Raw genomic sequence first — 16,451 nt, forward strand, 5'->3', positions numbered from 1 at the left:
GGGCAGTGTTTTTCCCCCCTCCCGGACGGGATTTGGGTGACCTCCCTGAAATCAACTTTTGCAACTTGGGATGTCTGGATGCTACAGTGTACCTTATCAAATTTGGTTGAGCTTACCTGTTGCCTTTTCATGCTACAGCCCTGATTGCTGATTGTAAATCTGTGTAACAGGTGTTTGCTCATATGAAAAGTCAGTGAGTAAAGTGGGGTAATTCATGTTGGAATTTAAAATAACAGTTCCTTGTGAAAACAAGAGATTTTCTACATGAAAACTGTGTGTATTGTTTTGACAAAAGTGTGTTTCAGAACTGCTGTTTGAGTGTAAAGCATGAATTGTGCTTGTAGTTTAGAAGAATTAGTTCATTTAGTTAAAATGTAAAACAATTCTATAAACAAGAGTGGGCCAAAATTCCTCCATAGAAATGTAAAAGACTCATTGCCAGTTATCGGTAAAGCTTGATTGCAGTTATTAGATTTAGGGTGAAAAACCCTTTTTAACACAGGGCTAGATAGGTTTGGATATTTTTTTTCATCTAATAAATATAATAATTTGCTTTATTATTATTATATGCTTTTTCATATTACTCATGTTATGTTTGTCTGATATAAAATTTAAGTGTGTTTGTTAATCTGGAATATTTAAGTATAACAAAAAAGCAAAAATAAAATAAATCTGTAACGGGGCAAATTTCAGGGCACTGTGTAACGTGTTTACATTGTATTTCAACACAAAGCAGTTACATCTCTCTCATGTCTCCCTTAACTCTGCCATACCACCCACAGGAACCTTTTAGCATTATATTCAGGATTTGCATTTTTAAACACACATTTGATTAAAACTGAGGTTAACCATTTTGTTCGTTTAATTTGTTTGTGTTCCAGATCCAAATTGACATTAAAGATACATTACAACAGTAGTGTCAAAGTTTAAATAGAATCTTTTTTTATTTTAGAAAAAAAATAATAATATTATATTATATATACTACATAATTTTGCTAGTAAAGGGTGTAAATTAAAGTCTGAATACATTATAAACAAATAGTAACATTAGCAGCATCACTAGCAATAACAAAAACACTAAAATGTTCTTGTGTAATCAGACTTTGGTCAGTTTGTTGGTTGCATGTGCAAATATATAATTACAGTCATGCAAAAACCTATCAGCAACCCTACAATGGAAGGAAAATGTTCTATTCTAATGGTCAATCATAAAATTCTTACACAAAATAAAGAATTATAGAGAATTTATTATACTGCAAACACTTAAAATCTAAAACGCTGACATGAACTGAAGCATGTTGTGGATTTGAGTAACAGGTTATTCAGTTATGTGAGAATTATTGTCATTATTACATAAATATATCTGCATCAATGTTTTATCTCATTGCTGTTTAATAGCTTTGACTGCCTTCAATATCAACAGATTATAAACTGAAAAACTCTGGTACTCTTTACTCTACTGTCTAACAGAGGAATACACAATATGGGGATCTATGTTCGTGTCTGCAGGTCTCCCTGCTCTCCTATTCTTCTTATTGGAGAAGTTTAGAGCAGCATAGTTCACTGAGTCATCATCCTGCTCCTGCAGTCATAAAAAGATAAATCAGAAATTATAAACAAATTAATGAACCAGTAATAATAGAATGTTATAATTAAACAAACTTAATCATATAAATGCTTTTGAATACCAGTGAAACCTTCATAATTAACTAATGCATTTGTATTTCTAATATAAATAGCAATACAATAAACATTTATGATTTTGTAATTTATCCTGTAATTTGCTGGTGTAAGCCCCACCCTAAACCTTTTTTTCATTCTTTTCTAACAGACAAAAAAAATAGCCAAAAGTTTTACACAAAAAATAAAACCTGCAATCACAATTGTAGTAAACAATAAGGAACAAGTATATGCTGCAAATAAAAAAAAACATAAAATATTTATAATTTAAATATGCTTTGTTATTTTGTGCCGTTATTTTAACATTATTTGTGTTTGTATTTTCCTTATATGTTTGTATTTTTGTGGATTTTGCTGCTAATGTATTTTGTTTCTGGAATCTCTCGTTTGCTTCTATATGTAAATAATCTGCAGATTTTTATTGCAGATTTTATATTTTTGTGTGAAACTTTTGGCCCCAAATGAACTCCATAAAAATCTTCTTCACAATTTTACATGCATTGTTACTGCACATAGACAAAATACTCTAAAACAGAAAATGATAAAATGCAGCTTTTTGTTCATTTTATAAAACCTTTTTAGAAATACTGTCAGTGCAAAACATCTATCCCGTTTAAGCTTTAATCATGCTGGACATTTCTACTGTATTTGGATCATAAGCACTGTCACTAGTGTTTTGGCATTAGTGTTTGGAATTGCATCCATCTATCATCTGATGATCGCTTTGGGCAAAGAACAGATGAGTGCAGGACAGGGGGCCAATCATATTCCAACCACCAGTAATATTAAGCAATAGATTAAAAGCATTTTAAGCAAGTGGCTTTTTAAAAAGCGTGTAAAAGCTTGTTTATTTGCAATTATGTAAAGTTGCACCAGTTGAGTACCTAACTAATTAGTTCTATATTAGGTCCTGATAAAATTTGTTTCATTCCTTTCATCTCTTGTTCAAATAAAATACTGGTAATCTTGATGCATAAGTTTATTCTATTTATAAACTTTAGGTTTTCAAATTTACCTTATTCTCCTGTTTTTGAGATTTAAAACCTAAAATCAGACAGCAAGGAATACATAGTTAGGTTATTACATTTAGTCATATTTATATGATATACTATACACTAAATGTGCATCATTTTGTAAACATAATGCACATATAATAGAATCCATGCTATTACATGCAATGTTAAACTAATATTTGAATTATCTTGTTATTATTTCTGAATTTAAATAATATATGTTCATGATTGTCACTGCCAGGCAAAAACTTTGTATCTCAAAAATGGGAAAAACACTTTCAGTGACAGTCAGTGAAAATAGTTTTTTACAGTTTTGGAGAACAATAATAATTACATTGTGTTAGAAGGTGATAAAAGTGGAGATACACATATATTGTTTACATAATAATAAATATATATGATATTTGACAGCTGAGATGTAAGCAACAGTATTTTACCTGGGTTTCTTGTTCTTTTCCACAGTATAATGAAGATCAGAGAACTGACTAGAATCACACATACAGCACTGAAGACCAGGGTCAGCTTGAAGAACACATCACAGAAAGCATAGTCCTGGAGAAGACCTTAAAAGAGTAAATTCATTACCTTTACACCACATTTACACCTGTGTTTATAAATGAAGATCATTTGTCTAAACATTGTGTTCAGAGAACAGCTAAGAACAGCATTCATTAAAGGATAGAGAAATTACAGACCTTCTCCTCTGTCCAAGTTCTTAGAAAGGGTGTCATTTCTCTCTAGAAAAGAACAGAAAGTCTGCAGCCTTAATCATTTTATATGGCAGAATTATTTATTGGAGATTTACATCTATTGAGTAAAATTATTTTAAGGGAATAATACACTGCCTGGCAAAAAAAAAAATCCCCATCAAAAAAAAAAAAGGTCACACACTCTAATATTTGGTTGGACTGCCTTTAGCTTTGATTACGGGACGCATTCACTGTGGCATTGTTTCTTCTATGTCACCAGATTATTTTTAAACCAGTGTTGCATTAATTTTTCACCAAGATCTTGCAGCAGCATTGATGATGGTAGAGTCTGACCACTGCAAGTCTTCTCCAGCACATCCCAAAGATTCTCAATGAGGTTAAGGTCTGGACTCTGGTGAACAATCCATTTGTGAAAATCAGAGCCCCACCTCCACAGGCTTGTAAAGTAGCACTAGGCATGATGGGAGCATCACTTCGTCTGCCTCTGTTGTTACCCTGATGCTCAATCACTCTGGAACAGAGAAAATCTGGATTCATCAGACCTTAACACAAACTTCTTCCATTGTTCCAGAGTTCGGTCATTATGCTTTCTAGCAAATTGAAGCCTTTTTTTCCAGTTAGCCTCACTGATTAGTGCTTTTCTTAAGCCTACACAGCTGTTCAGTCCAAGTCCCTTCAGTTCACTTCACTTTGTGTATGTGAAAATGCTCTTATTGTCACTAGTAATCATCATATCCCTGAGTTCTATTGTTGTTTTTCTATTTGATTTCCCCAAACAAGTCATCACCGATCACCATCATTCAGGACTTTTTCCGGCCACGTTGGAGAGTTCCTATCCCAATTTTAGTAGTTTCTGCTATCAGACTTAAACAGACTAACATCTTTTCTACAGGGATGTGTCTTTCCCAGAGGTGGAAAGAAACTAATTACATTTACTCACATTACTGTAATTGAGTAGAATTTATGAGTACTTTGTAATTTTTAAAGTACATTTTGACACAAGTAATTTACTTCGCTACAATGGAAAATTTCCCATTACTGAGTAAAAAATAAAATGCTGGGGAAAAAACAGTTGTCTGAATGTAAAAAAAAAAATAGTTTTGTTCTCCATGGTAGCGCAGCTGGTTAGTGGGGGTAAAAACGCTGTGTGAATCAGCTGTGCTCGGTGGAACCGGTGTTCTGTCGAGTTATGCTACCCATCGATATGTGCTTCTTTAAGGCACTTTGCATGCGCCCACCAACATTCTTTTTTGTATGATTTTATGTTTTTAATGACAATTCCTTAAGTTTTCATTGGGAACATTAAACAATCTGCTTGAATGTTAAAAAAAAACATGTAAATAGCAGTTAAAGCATAGCAATGGCAAGTTAAAAAATAATAATGACCTGTAAAACTATAAAAATACGGTTTATAGTCACATATATGACCATAACCTTTTACCAGTAAAGAAAAAAAAATGGATCATTGAAACCTATTACTTGTTCTTGAAAATGTTTTATGCTGTGGTCTGAACAAATACTGCCTGAAAGGTCCAAATTATTTAATTTAATAATTATTTAATTTATGATTTGTACTTTTTTACATCAAATAAATAAAAGTAACTATGTAACTTTTACTTAAAGTACATTTTAAATTTAGTACTTTTTAACTTTTACTGGAGTAGATTTTTATCAAAGTAAAGGTACTTTTACTTAATTAAAAATGTTAGTACTTTTTCCACCTCTGGTCTCTCCACATGGTTGTTTAAGAAATGAGAAGCAACTAATTACACCCATTGGGGTTAAATAACTTGTTGCCAGCTGAAAGAAAATCCCCCATGCATAATTATCCAATAGGAGGCTCGTACCTATTTGAGTAATTAATTCCATGTAGCAACTTTTTTTGGCCAGGCAGTGCATAATATAAATAGTGTAATATTAAACAGCTCTCTCTGTGTAAAAGTTTACCTCTAATGTGCAGAAGTGTGGTGTTGCTGAAGATCATGCGGTCGTTCTGCTTGAAGCTGCAGTAATACAGGCCTGAGTGAGTGTGATTTACTGCAGTCAGTCTGAGAGTCGTGTTCCTGGAGTTCACAGACATCTCAGCTCCTGAACTTTCAGTAAAGAAATAACACGCTGCTGGTGGACTCGATAATTTAAACTGTTTACAACCCAGAAGCTCCGGAGCAGAACTGACTGTGTGTTTATACCAGAATAAAAAATCTGATTTAATCGGGTCGTGCCGACACCAGAGAGTGATATTATCACCAGCTACTACCTCCACACTTACACCAACCTGAGAACACACACTCACTGCCAGCAGACCTGTAACACACACACACACACACACACACACACACACACACATATATTCTTTCATGTTACATATTTGCCAACACTTAATTTTTAAGATGTCTATATGTGTGTATATATATATATATATATATATATATATATATATATACATATATATATATATAACAGTATACAGTAAATTAATCTATGGAATACGTATATATGGAATACAGGAATATATTCAATTACATAGTAAACAGTAAAAAGGTGTTATTCCTCCACATTAATCTCCTGATCTAGACCTGATGAACTGAGATGGTGATTTGAGGTGATTTAATTGGGATGAGCTGGAGCTTCACAGCGTGAAGGAAAAGCAGCAGCTATTGTTCAGCACCTCCAGTAACTCCTTCCTTTAAGACTCTGAGAAAACTATTCCAGGTGACTCTCCCTCATGAAGATACTGAGATTAAAATACCAAGAGTCTGTGGATCAGGGGTGGGTTTCCCGAAAGCTTCGTAACGCTAAGAACTTCGTCAACTCGTACTTAAGACTGATCGTTAATTAAAGAGTGTGTCACGTGGGTTCCGTGACAAAATGATGACACAGCCAAAAGTTGCAACTCCAAGCAAGGAAGGTGTTTATTTACAGTCCGAGTGTGCCAAAAGTGAGCAAATGAGCAAAACAAAAATTAACAAAAATAAAGTTGAAATTTCAAAGTGCTACAAATAATATAGGCCAATGAAACTAACAAAAGGAAAACAAACATATAACTAACATAAAGTACAAACTTCCCAGTCTGAAAAACAAACTGCACAGCTCAGAACTACAACCCAAACTGCCGTTGCAAAATGGCCGCCCCAACCCCCCATTCTAAGGGCTTAAATACCAACTAGCCCCTCCCCTACAATTAACCCTAAACAGCTGCAGACCTACAAAACCCCATTAATCTCCCAATTTACAAAACAATGGCAAGATTTACAAATAGTCAAATTGTTACACATATTACACACAACACATCCGTTCACATTACAAAACCCTAGTCTCTTCACAACCCTTAATTTACTCTTAATTAACAGCAATTGGATGAGATCATGGATCATAACGAGGCAGGCACTACAAAGCCAGCTGGCTTCCAGAGTTCTGGTCCTTTGGTCACCTGGAAGTGCTGCAGGAGAGAAAAGACAAACAAACAAACAAACGAACGTGGCTCCCCCTCACCACGCTAAGATAAGTTATTAAAAACATTGAAAACCTGTGTGTGTGTGATTATTCTACTATATTGTGGTACTTTTGTTAAACTATTGCTACAAACAATGTGTGTGCACCCACAGAGTTGGTTAGCTGGAAATTAGCAGTAGCTCAACATGAAAAGTATGTATGGCATTAACTGTTAGTGTTAGTGGTGTATCGGCGCCTGGCGCCGGTATCAAAAGAGCTCCGTGTGACAGAGTGTTTCCCAAACCCGTGCGTAACTAAAGTACTGCGTAAACTCGCTCGCAGATTAACGAGTGCCCTCAGCCAGTCGTTATTTTTAACGAGCTTCTTTAGGGGATCTCGACTTGCAGTTCAGCACCTTAAACACCAGGGACCACCAATTTTGAGGGAGAAAAATGATAATTTCCGTGTTTGAAGCAATTATATTATATTACTATTAATTATATAATCAATTATATTACTATATAATTATTAATATTATTATATTATATTATATTACTATTAATTATAATAAATTATATTACTATATAAATATTATATTATATTATATTATATTATATATTATATTATTTTATTTCCCGTGTCTGCGGGTCCTCCGGTTTTCTCCCACAGTCCAAAGAAATTAGTTCAGGCTAATTAGATGTCGGATAAAAATTGCCCCTTAGGTGTGAGTGTGTGAGTGAATGTGTCTGTGTGTCTGTCTGTGTCTGTCTGCCCTGTGATGGATTGGCATCCTGTCCAGGGTGTATACTGCCTTCAGCCCGATGCCAGCTGACTCCATCCACCAAGCACCACAGCCCCCCACCCCCCCACCCCCCGCGACCCTTAACAGATAAAGCGGTTGACGAGTAAGTGAGTGAATAAGTTATATTATATTATATTATATTATAATGCCAACTGTGGCTTGTAGTCTAACTGGGCATATTGGAATTGGCCAATCAAACCCACGAGTAAATTATTAAAATCCAGATTAGCGATGACAGAAGTCTTGACATTAATTACTCTGGGGTGTGTCAGCTCGCAAATATCAGTCAAAAGTTGGACACGTCTCATTCCATGTTTTTTTTTTTTTTTTACATTGTCGATTAATATTAAAACCATGAAAACTAATTGACGCAAATGGAATTAGTAGACAAAAAGGTGCATGGCCTTGACAATCCCCTGACATTAACCCAACTGAGATGGTGATTTAGGATGAGCTGGAGCTTCACAGTATAAAGTACAAAACATATTTCTGTTGGTTTAAAATGTAATATATATATATATATATATATATATATATATATATATATATATATATATATATATATATATATACACACACACACACACACACAAACACACACAGGAACATATGTATATGTATTATTATATTATTTTTATAATATTAATAATTAGAATAATAATAAATTAATATTACTATCAATATTACTATTAATAATATTAGTATAGTATCTATTAATATAATATATATTAACAATAATAGTTTTAAAAATGTAAAAAATAAGTTTAATGTTTTAAAATAGATTCGATTTTCGAGTATTTATTTAGTCATATGTATCTTTAGGAGTATAATGTTGTTAATTACAACACATTTCTACGTTTTTATGGTGTAATAGTGAATAAATACTGCATATTGGCAGTGTTGAATCGATATTTGTGGATCGATTGAGTACGCTGTTTTGGGGGAGGAGTCAACAAAGACGTTCTTTAACCTCGTTCGTTAATTTTCACGTTGCGAAGCTCTTTGGGAAACACTCGCAGAACTGGCTCGTTCTTTACACACGTCATTCGTTAGTTCGTTCGTTATTCGCTAAGATTGATCGTTTTCGGGAAACCCACCCCTGAACTCAAAGATACATGTGATACTTAAAATAATCTAAATTAGAAAACAGATTCTGGTTTCTTTAGCACTTTTTGTTTATTAAATAATTCTGCATGTGTTCCTGTAGAGCTTTAATACAGTCTGTAAATATTAAATTTACAATGTAAAAATCATAAGAAGAAAAATGACAAGAGGTGTGTCTAAACCTTTGACTGGAACTGTATGTATTCAGTAGAGCTGAAGATCTACTTTTTTAAAATGTCAGCATGCTGCACAGCTTTTTAAAGTAACTCAGGGTTTGTTCAATTTCTCCTATTGCTTACTTTTTTAGTCCTCCACCGCGGGTCAACAAGACTGCTCAGACATATTCACACCAGAGCTATTGCGGATGCCTCTTAAGTTAAAATGGCTTATTTCCTCCTTTTTATTTAGTTTGTCCACTGTTAATTCTCAAGTTGTAATGTTCAATTGAAAACAGTTGCCCCATTATTTTCCCACTCTTGTATGAGTAAATATAAAAACTGTACATAAACAAAATATCACATAAACTCTGTGTTCTGAATGAAAACATAATCAGTTTAAATTAATGCTTAATGCAATTAATTTACTTACTAAAGAATTTAACAAATTTAAACCGTATTATTTACAATAGAATTAGTTAAACTTGTATATTAAGTATAGTGTTGCCACAAATCAAAGCAAATTCTGTGCTACAAAATGTATTTTATATATATTAATATGTCTAACATCATAAAAAGAAAGAAACACATATTAAATTCAAAATGTATCACAATTATGTAAACTGTGTTAATTAAACACATAATTTATTTAATTTACCTACATTTATTCAACCCACTCAAAATTTATTTCAAGTAATTTCAACTGATTCTTTTGAAATCAAGTGAAAACAGAACATTAACTAAAACAAAGTATTATTCAAATTATTGCAGTGTACCCCTGTAACTGGGGAGGGTTTTTTATAAGGTTCTTAGCTTTTAAAAAATTTTAAATTTCATACTGACAACTTTCTTTCCACGTAAAGATGCTTTTGGGAAACTGGACCCTGTGCAATACTGTCCTGTAAAAAATATTTGTATATTTTTGTTCAATTGAATCTAAAGTAAATATTTAATGTCATTTTAATTTTAACATTTTTATTCAAATGAATTAAATACATTGAATTAAACATTACAACATATTTGCTTAGCTAAGCAAAACATTTTTAAAAATTCTAATTAATTTTGTCCTGCAATGCAGTTTACAATGTGAGCATTAGGTGAAAACAAGCAAAAGCCAAAACTCAGAAAAACAATTTTCGAATATTACAGAACTTTTCACTCTACTCAGGTCTAATCAATTAGCATTTACTTTAAATTCCTTCACTGAAACAATAGACGCTACTTGTTTTCAACGTTTACTGATTTAAAAAAAAAAGTAATACTCTTAGAAACACTTACCAATTATGCAGTGCACCAGAGCCATAACTGAAACGTGAAGAGGCACAGCTACGTTGTTTATCAGTACTAAAGAGGAAGCTTCACGGCCCTTTTTGTTTTATAGTAGGTGGGGCTTATACATTGCATTGAATAAAAACCCTGCCTTTAAGCTTATTATTCAGTACCAGTCCAAAACACAGTCCACAGCCCATCCAAATCACTGAATTCAGGATTCAATCACATCCATGGCCAAAGGTGTATAAAACCAAGCATTTGGGCATGCAGACTGCTTCACTTTTAAATACAGAGTGGTGTTAATGTGTGGCTTATTCATTTGACTATTTGAAAGAAACATTAGCAGACAATACACTGCATTTAAAGTAAACAAGTTAATCCGTTTTTTTTTTTTTTTTTTTTAATGTAGTCTATATTTCAGTTTAGTCCAACTAGCACACAGGAGAATTTAGTGAATAAATACTGAACAGTGCTGATATCTATAATGCACCTAAAGCCCTGTCCGGACGGGATTAGTTTCTCAGGGGGACATCTGTGAAAATATTTCACACTTCTTCTCAGTGATAAAACTCCTGCATCCGGATTGCAACTGAAAAAACAGGAGGACCAGTGATAGGATTTCTTGGTCACGTGACATCGCGTTCAGTAGCTCCTTCGCTGTTGTATTTAGGTGGATCTCCATGGAAACGCACACCTAATGTGTAATAAACTAAAACATGTGGATCCGTAGTGGACTAAAAATCCCAGAGGACTACGGAGTTCAGCGAAAAACAGTAAGTATTTTAGCCTGTAATTTTTTCAGAGAAAAACAAGTACATGATCATTCTGGACAGGAATAAAATCACAGAGGACCCCCCATAAAAGAGAAAAATTCCCCAAAACCCCCTGAGAAACTAATCCCATCTGTAATCTATGTTTTTTGTAAAACTATTGTTAATTCATTTTTTTATAGTATGCAATGCCTTTTGCAAGAGAGAGAGAAATAGCTGAGGTCACTGTGTCAGTGCCCTACTGAGAATAGTCCACTTATCACCCAGCAAAAAATTAAAGGCAATACATTTTTTTTTTTTTTCTCTGATAAGCATTTTTGTCTTACTAAGCATTGTGTAAGTGTAAGAATGTTTTACTTCTTTTAGGAAAAATAATCATATTCAGTCTTAGAATTTTCACCTTATTTTAAGTAATTTAAACTCAAAATAAGCACAATAAATCACTTATCACAGTAATTTATTCTTGTGTCCACCTTTAAGCCAGAAAATGAAATATGCTTGATTTTAGTCTTACTTCACTCATTTTGAGACTTTGTGATTGCTTATTTTAAGATTTTTTTGCAGTGGCAGAATATCCAGAAAACAGCACTTTGTGGACAATGTCCTGTGAGCACTGACAAAAGACTAAAGGATGACCAATGAAAGGTGAGCTTCTGTCTCTGACTCTCACATCTACAAGGTGGAGCAGTATGGCAGATCTATTAGAGTAAACAAAAAGCAAGGATATGTTAAATAGTTTTTAAAAATGTAAAATTAGAAAGTTTGCACATTATTTTATTTGAATTCCTCAAATTCAATCTTTGGAGCTTTCATTGTTACTATTTACATTTTATTTGATTAGGACAATGTAATAAATCCAATACAAAGGTTTATGTGCTTAAACTGCACTGGCTACATTGGTGTTTGCATAAAATCACTGAGCCTACACTATAGATATGGAAAATACAAAACACACACCACATGGCTCCTACACATATAGTACAATGGACAGGGACCTCTCACAGAGGTCAGGTAAATCCTACTGCCATTGCAATGCTTCTCCTGGTGGCAAGTGGCACCTCTGAGAATAAGCTACAACAAACTATTTTAACACAAAAGGGTAAATTATTCATATACCCTTTTAGATAAGGAGCTGAAAGTTCCAAAATGTCTTAACGTACCACATCCAAGCCCTCTTAACATCCTGTTAGTCATCATGACTACAACTGGTTGCATTTCTGTACTCACATAAAAATGATTTGATTGACAGAAAGAAGGTGATGGGTTGACTAATATACAGTACTTGAAAGGTCAATAGGATGATCATAGATTCACACACCTCATAATTGTTTCATGAAGCCGTTTCTAAACAATTGCACATATCAAGATCATCAGATCAAATAATTGTGCATGTACTGGAAGTTGTAGCCACTTTACCACAACTCATAAAATTACCCCAGCTGAGAGGAAATTGGTTCAGATGGTCAGGAACAAACCAAAACTCAACAATGCACCGGCCTGCCATTAAAAAAGAAACCCTTGCTCCATGATTGACACCTTCAAGTTCCACACAAATCTGTAGCTAAACCACATTAACAAAGAAAAAACCTTCAAGAGGACGGATTATGGTCTGATGAAAAAGAAAAACTAGGTTTGAAGAAGTTAAAGTGAGGCCTCCAAACCTAAGAACTCTGTACCGTCTGCAAAGCTTGATCATAGGTGCATTATGTGAAACTGGTAATGGAACTGGTTCATTAATCAAAGTGGATAGAAAAATGATGGAGGAGGACTACCTCAGAATTTTTTTTCATAACCTCAAACATTAATTATATTGTTGAAATGTGGAGGCATTGTGCTGTTCCATAATGACATAGATCAAATATGTTTGTGGAGTGAATAGAGCAAGCTAACATTTAATTTTGGGATGAACCTCAACTATATTAAACCTATGTGGACTATGCTACCAAGAAAGGCCAACTATCCAGCCATAAGTCTGACAGATGTTTTTTTTTATGTTTAAATATATGGGATGAAAAGCAAATTGAAAAAGGATATGCGCTAATGTGTGAGAATATTGGAGCTACATGGGATGGATTATCAGAGGACTAAACCAGGATTATCATTAGGAACCTCTACAACTACGTGCTGATATGCCTTACACACAACTTCTGTATGTGTAGATCAATATATATTACCCATATCAGTCTAAATATATCATTATTTATTGTCCCTGGTAACTTTTATGTTATTTCTTTCTTGGGAAAAATATTTTTTGACCATAAGTACATAAAATATTCTGATTGTTAAACTTATCCCATTAAGGCAGATGAAATGCGCAGTTAATAGAAACAGTGGAGTTCATGTTTCAGAAAGAGCTGCTGGTAAGACACTTTACAATAAATTAACCTTAAAAGAACTTGTTTTACCAACACATTCATAAATGTTGTTGTCCAAAATCACCCATTTCAGCATGTAATGTAAACTTACAACATGAACAATCTGTGAAAGTGTATTCTATTGTGTCCAGGGAAGTTTTGACTCAAAAGGTAATTCCTATCTTATTATAAATACATTTTGGTGTGTGTGTGTGTGCTTGTGTGTGTCAAATCACAGGAGGACCAAATACATGTACATTTTTGTATTTCTTAGTATGTTAGTTGTCACAACTGAACATGACGCGGTATATTTGTTTTTGCTTACTGCTAATGGAAAAAGACATGAGTGTGATTCTTCATAACTATGTGGTTTTAATGCAGAAGCAGAGGTGAGAAAAAACAATGATGGACACTTCTGTGGTTGAAACCATTATCTGCACATATACGACCACACAAACAATCACTCGAGAACAACGTGTACACTTTCATGCATACACACTTGTCTTTTTGGTATGACTTGATGGGTATTATATAATATGTGTGATAAAGATGTACAAACTTCTGGTAACAGGTCATTTTCTGCTGAGGAAATGAAATATAACAAAGTTCAAAGCTCACATGAAGGAAATCATTGCACCATAAAATACTTTTTTTCTTTAAGCCTCTGTAAATAATCAAACACACAAAAAAGTTTTTAGTATTTTGTGTGTGAATCTGTATCAAATCTTGAGTTTCTGGGTTGTGAGTTTGAGTCGAGTTTTGAGTCTCTAGGGTGAGTCCAAGTCAAATCCTGAGTCTTTTGGGTGTAAGTCCAAGTAGAATTTTTAATCTCTGGGGTGTGGGTAGTTTGAGTTAAGTCTTGAGTCTCTAAGGAGAGAGTCTGAGTTTAGTCTTGAGTCTCTGGGGTCTGAGTCCAAACCAAGTCATAAGTTTTTGAAGTGTGAGTTTGAAGTCTTAATTCTCTGGGATGTGAGTGTGAGTCTGAGTCAAGTCTTGAGTCTCTGGAATGTAGTTTTTGAGTAAGTCTTGAGTTTCCAGTGTGTGAGTGCAAGTAAGTCTTGAGCCCTTAAGTTTTAAGCTCAAATCAAGTTATGTGTCTGAAGTGTGAGTGCAAGTTGAGTCTCAAGTCTCTGAGGTGTATGTCTGAGTCAAGGCACCCAGGCAACACTACAGAACCATTTCATTATCATTGTCCAAATATTTATTTCTTTGTTTATACAGCGGCAAGATAAATCTGATCTTAATCCAAGTGTAGTGACAAATATAATATACCTACAATAATAATACAAGAAAATATGATATTTTATGTCTTCATTGAGAAAAAAACATGAGAACCTCATCATGCTAGTGGATAAACTATGTTAACCCTTGTGTTAATTGTGCTATAACCTCACAAAAGCTAATACATGTCAAGTGGTAGCATACCTGGGGTCTTGCTAGTTTCGAGATGTAGACTACAGCTACTGATACTGACTGATAAAAAACAGTACAGAAGAATTTTGTACAGAAGAAGGATACACATTTGTGAGCCAAAAAGAGCTTTCAGAGGATCTATGGAGACAATCTGGGACTGTGGCTACTCTGCCAAGAAGTGGGTACCGAGTAAAATTTACCCCAAGATCACAATGGAGGTATGAGGTAAACATTGCACAAGCAGGGGGTCTATGGCAGGACACCATGAATGAAGAACTATTGCTGCATTACATCTGGCATAACAAAGGTGCTGCACATCACCATGAAACATAATCTCATCCGTAAAGTATGGTGAATTGAACATCATAATTTGGGCCTCTTTTCTGCTACAGAGCCTGGCTGTCTTGCAATAATTGGAGGAATAAGTGTGTCAAAAAAAATCCAAAGTCCACAAGAATGGCTTAAGAATAACCAGTGGCCAAGCCAGAGCCCAGATCTCAACTCAATAGAGATGAAGTTTCACTCACTCACTTACCCCAAAAGAAAAGTGTCTGAAGATGAGGACCATGCTAAAGAAAACCAAATAAATCCACAGTGGAGAACAAGACAAGACACAAGCTAAAGCTTTTGGAATGGTCCTCATATCTACCAATATGTACCAATATGCCTTGGTATTCTACATTTACGTGTATCACTGTGATAGACGTCCACTCAGCATAACCAGAGGCTGCCAAGTACAAGGTGTACAAATGTTTACAAGTGCAAAAAGTATTTTGATTCATTTTTTTAGGCCACTCAAACTTCAGGTGTTTTTACATATAGATAGATATATTAGATATACAATGGCGTATGGGCCATGTGATGCAGCATGTTATTTAAATATATGGAAATGTTACACTTCCCTTTGGCAAAAGTGTCTTATTCTTTAAAAGATGCTCATTTTGCTTAATAGCCATCATCCAAGTTCTTAATTACATTGAAAGTACATTACTTGGGAAACAATTCACAGCAAGCTATGTGATTGGTCTTTATTACGTTGTGGTCTTATTTGTGCATATATCCTTTAGTGAGTGGACTTGATGTCTAAATGCAGAAATGGAAATGGAAAATAAACAGTGTTATCTCTGCAGTCATGTGGTTTGATGCAGTTAGTAGGTGAGAAGATCTCAGGGTAGGGTCTGTGGTTGGAAAATATTCGGGCCACTGTGTGAGCCCATGCAGGTTTATACATATACTTAGTGAGAAATAGCATGACCACAAGAAGATAGCTGTTCATGCTGTAGCTCTGTCACTCTCAATTGTTTATAGAACAAAACAAAAAAAATCCCTCCTGACACAAACAAGCAGAAAATAACAATAACCCACTGATGTACTGCATCAGTTTAGTTGTTTGGACAAGCAAAAATACAATCAGAAAAAAATGTACAATCTTGTATCAGAATGACCAAACACTGCACAGAGGGAGCACTGCAATTCTATGATCACTGATGTTACCTTATATACATGTATAAGGTATAACCTTTAATACCTTACCAGAAATGTACCATCATTTTTGAGATGATCCAGGTTGAAAGTGAAAACTGGCTACATTACCTGCAATTGCCATTGTATTTTTTTTTTATTATTTACTTGCATCTGATTTGGCTACCTTAATAATTTACATACATGAATATAAATGTTTCTGTTTCTGTATGTAATGTAAAACTCAGCCTCAGAAATGGTACATATGCACACATTGAGACATTT

At 34.2% G+C, this 16,451-nt stretch overlaps 1 protein-coding gene across 1 annotated transcript; it reads right to left on the reverse strand.

Annotated features, from left to right (window-relative positions):
* Positions 1-1,439: 1,439 nt before the first annotated feature.
* Positions 1,440-5,751, reverse strand: LOC125786768 (uncharacterized). The gene is made up of 5 exons (XM_049470272.1): positions 5,351-5,751; positions 3,389-3,430; positions 3,131-3,256; positions 2,696-2,724; positions 1,440-1,582 (listed from the first exon to the last, which is right to left on the reverse strand). Exons 1-5 carry the CDS (start codon positions 5,748-5,750, stop codon positions 1,457-1,459), a joined length of 723 nt encoding a protein of 240 aa, XP_049326229.1. The 5' UTR covers position 5,751; the 3' UTR covers positions 1,440-1,456.
* Positions 5,752-16,451: the final 10,700 nt, after the last annotated feature.

The sequence above is a fragment of the Astyanax mexicanus genome, chromosome 22 (assembly GCF_023375975.1).
Source record: "Astyanax mexicanus isolate ESR-SI-001 chromosome 22, AstMex3_surface, whole genome shotgun sequence".
NCBI lineage: Eukaryota > Metazoa > Chordata > Actinopteri > Characiformes > Acestrorhamphidae > Astyanax > Astyanax mexicanus.

Bases quoted from the DNA above. Each gene is read 5' to 3' on its own strand.
- LOC125786768 (XM_049470272.1), bottom strand. From the start codon at position 5,750: ATGTGTGTGTGTGTGTGTGTGTGTGTGTGTGTGTGTGTTACAGGTCTG. The intron at 3,431-5,350 runs GTAAACTTTTAC...GTTCTTTTCTAG, and splicing joins CACACTTCTGCACATTAGAG to AGAGAAATGACACCCTTTCT. The intron at 1,583-2,695 runs GTAAATTTGAAA...TTATGACTGCAG, and splicing joins CTCAAAAACAGGAGAATAAG to GAGCAGGATGATGACTCAGT.